At 54.4% G+C, this 3,742-nt stretch overlaps 1 protein-coding gene across 1 annotated transcript; it reads right to left on the reverse strand.

Moving 5' to 3' along the window:
• Positions 1 to 172: 172 nt before the first annotated feature.
• On the reverse strand, positions 173 to 3,684 carry POLG2 (DNA polymerase gamma 2, accessory subunit). Its single transcript, XM_018569268.1, is given in 7 exon segments — positions 173 to 345; positions 779 to 882; positions 884 to 979; positions 1,055 to 1,189; positions 2,628 to 2,801; positions 2,902 to 2,999; positions 3,261 to 3,684. Coding segments are annotated over 7 exon segments (1,197 nt in total). The 3' UTR covers positions 173 to 179.
• Positions 3,685 to 3,742: the final 58 nt, after the last annotated feature.

The raw sequence follows: 3,742 nt of genomic DNA on the forward strand, positions 1-3,742 counted from the left end.
GGACACGCCCCTTTCATCACCCATCGGTCAGAGGACCCGCCCCTTTCCCTCCCCATCGGTCAGTGGACCCCGCCCCTTTCCTCACCCATCAGTCAGAGGACCCGCCCCTTCCCTCCTCCATCGGTCAGACCCCCAAAAAACAATCGCTCACAGATCCCCCAAAAATAAGCTTTATTTGGTCAGAGATTGTCGGCGGCGGTCATGTGCTGCGTCAGAAAGGCGCTCAGCTTGGAGACGTGCATGGTGTCCTTGATGGTGGTGTCTCTGCTGCGCAGCTGAATCAGGCCGCTCTCCAGCGTGGCGTCGCTGACCAGCGCCGTGAACAGGACGCCCATCTCGTCGTACCTGGGAGGGAGATCAAACGGTCATATTAAACTTCCACCGCATCCTGTCATTGGTTTTATCTCAGCAGTCACCAGCGCCGCGGGACGATTCCTTTAAGTCGTCATGGAGAATGTGATTGGCGGGCTACCCCCAAAGTGGGCGGGAACAGAGCGGGAGCGCATAAATACGCACACTGGGGCTGTGTTGGGAGGAAAAACCATACAAAGCCCATGCAGATAATGCCCTGGTGCCCTGGCCGGTATTTGAACACAGGGCCACAGTGCTGCATGGCACTGGGCCACTCTGCTGCACTTCATTTTGGGTATGGAACTGCTTTGGTGGCAAAAAGGGGGGGCGGAGCCTGCAACAAGGGTAACCTCGCTCATGTGTCCTGGATGCCGAAATCCACCCCCCACCAATGGCGGCGCGCACTGCGCGCTCTCCTATCACTCACTTGGTATACAGCTGCTCCATACGGGTCTGCAATGTTTCCAGGTATCCCGGCCAGACGGAGATCCCGCACCCCCGCAGCTCACCGCAGAGACCCTCACAGACCTGGAAATCGTGTACAGACCAGGCGCAGCTCCGCGGCACGGCCCCTCCCCATGTCCACCGCCACTTTCACCGGGGTCAGCAACGGGTGAATCTTCAGGACCTGAAAAGACAGGAAACGCGGAAATAAAAAGAACGGAGATGAGACGATACAAGGCGGGAAACGCTCGCCGCTCACCGTCCGCCGCTGGTCCTGGGGCGCCGGGCTCTCCATCACCTGCATGGCGTCAGACAGATAGGCCAACAGACCTCGCTCTACATCGCTGCTCAGCCAGACCGCGTGAGGGACAACGGACTTCCTGCCGTCCCGACCCTGCCGACACAGAATGGGGGGAGACGCTACAGATATGACACCCCGCCTCCTCTCCACCAATAGAAATGGTTCTGCCTTTAGACGTCTGCTGCATCCCTTCAAATCAATATATTAACACATGGGGGGGGTATTTATAGACAAATCACCGAGCCAATCGTCCTCCAGAATTGCAATTGGAATCTAATATAAAGTAAATACCACGTAATGGCCACTAGATGGAGCTGAGGAACATAGGAAATACTTATCTTGGCCACTAGATGGCGCTGAGGAACATAGGAAATATAGATCTTGGCCACTAGATGGCGCTGAGGAACATAGGAAATACTTATCTTGGCCACTAGATGGCGCTGAGGAGCATAGGAAATACTGATCTTGGCCACTAGATGGCGCTGAGGAACATAGGAAATACTTATCTTGGCCACTAGATGGCGCTGAGGAACATAGGAAATACTTATCTTGGCCACTAGATGGCGCTGAGGAACATAGGAAATACTTATCTTGGCCACTAGATGGCGCTGAGGAACATAGGAAATACTTATCTTGGCCACTAGATGGCGCTGAGGAACATAGGGGAAAATAATTATTTACTACTGCCACCCAGCTCCATCTAATGGCCAAGATCGGTATTTCCGATGTTCCACAGCGCCATCTAGTGGCCAAGATCAGTATTTCCTATGCTACTCAGCGCCATCTAATGGCCAAGATCGGTATTTCCGATGTTCCTCGGCTCCATCTAGTGGCCATGATGTGATATTTTCGTATTATAATGTAATAACATTGGAGAGAATTCTCCATCTCGGTGCTGCTGATCTCCTGCAGCCTCCTTGCGGCCACTTCTGGTCTTCATACACTCCGGCGATGTCTGCATGACATTTCTCCATGACAACAGTGGCACGTGTCTGTGTAATGGGTGCTGTTACATCCACCACTGGAAGACCTTGTGACAACGAAGGAGCGCAATTTGGACACAGTGTTGTCGCCCTTTAACAGGAAGTGTCTGAACAAGGACAGAGCATTGTCACCCTATAACAGGAAGTGTCTGCACAAGGAGAGAGCATTGTCACCCTATAACAGGAAGTGTCTGAACAAGGACAGAATGTTGTCACCCTATAACAGGAAGTGTCTGAACAAGGACAGAGCGTTGTCACCCTATAACAGGAAGTGTCTGAGCAAGGACAGAGCATTGTCACCCTATAACAGGAAGTGTCTGAACAAGGACAGAGCATTGTCACCCTATAACAGGAAGTGTCTGAACAAGGACAGAGCATTGTCACCCTATAACAGGAAGTGTCTGAACAAGGACAGAGCATTGTCACCCTATAACAGGAAGTGCCTGAACAAGGACGGAGAGTTGTCACCCTATAACAGGAAGTGTCTGATCTGACATGAGATTCTAGTGATGGGAATACAGATAAAGAGAACCTGTGCTGTCACATACCTGGAGACTGTTGATGGGCCCATGATGCACCTGGGTGAGGGCGGAGTCATCCATGCTGCTGATGCGTTCGATTGGCTCCTCCCCCCAAGGGAAGTCGTAGCGTATGATGGAAATTTTCCTCCCCGCGTCGTCATGATGGTCGGCAACGCTGAACCTGGACGGCACCTGAGCAAACTGCAGGGAGAGGAGGGGGGGACAAGGCATGATGGTGACACCGCTCTGCCAAATATTATATATAACCCCCCTGAGGGGTCTCCGCCGGTCACCGCGCCACATCAGTGATTGGCCGAAAGCATCTCCCCACCTCCGCGATCCCAAAAGGAAGCTTCCTGTTCAGAAGCTCCAAACACGGGAGATAATTATACAAAGCTCCTAAAAATGGGGGAAAGGTGAGAAGGTTCAGATTATGCCCCTCCCACAATGGTGAGATGTGTGTGTCTCTGCCCCTCCCACAATGGTGAGATGTGTGTGTATCTGCCCCTCCCACAATGGTGAGATGTGTCTCTGCCCCTCCCACAATGGTGAGATGTGTCTCTGCCCCTCCCACAATGGTGAGAGATGCGTCTCTGCCCCTCCCACAATGGTGAGAGATGCGTCTCTGATAAGGTGAGGTGTCCCTGCAGTCAGTGTCACCGTGTAGGAGGTCTTGGCGGAGGTCGGCCATCTTCTCCAGCTCCTCCCTGGTTGTGTTCCGGTCCAGCCAGGACTTGGGGGCGGTCCTTATCGTCGGTCTCGGTGACGGGGGGTCCGACGTTCCCGGCCGGTGACACAGAGAGTCAATGGGCAGAACCTGGTCTCGGCGGAGCGCCGTGGCCTCCCACCATTTCTGCAACAGGTTCCTTTTCATTTGGGCTCCCAGGGGCCCCAGGCCGTGACCTCCTCCTAGAACGGAGGGCGGAGTCGTCTGGCCTCCCAGCAGGAAGTTCCTTCGCCGGCACAGATCCAGGAGGTCACCGTGCGTCTGTTCTCCGGCCGCCAGCCTCCTGCACTGCAGCAATGGAGAAGCTGCAAAGCTCCTCCTGGTCCTCCGGGCCACTCCCACCGCGCACCAAGACATGGCGGACCTCCGTCACCTGACACAATATGGCCTCCGCAGTGGGGGGGGGGGGGGGGCA

Source organism: Nanorana parkeri, unplaced genomic scaffold (assembly GCF_000935625.1).
Source record: "Nanorana parkeri isolate BGI_ZX_2015 unplaced genomic scaffold, ASM93562v1 scaffold1316, whole genome shotgun sequence".
NCBI classification, from domain to species: Eukaryota; Metazoa; Chordata; class Amphibia; order Anura; family Dicroglossidae; genus Nanorana; species Nanorana parkeri.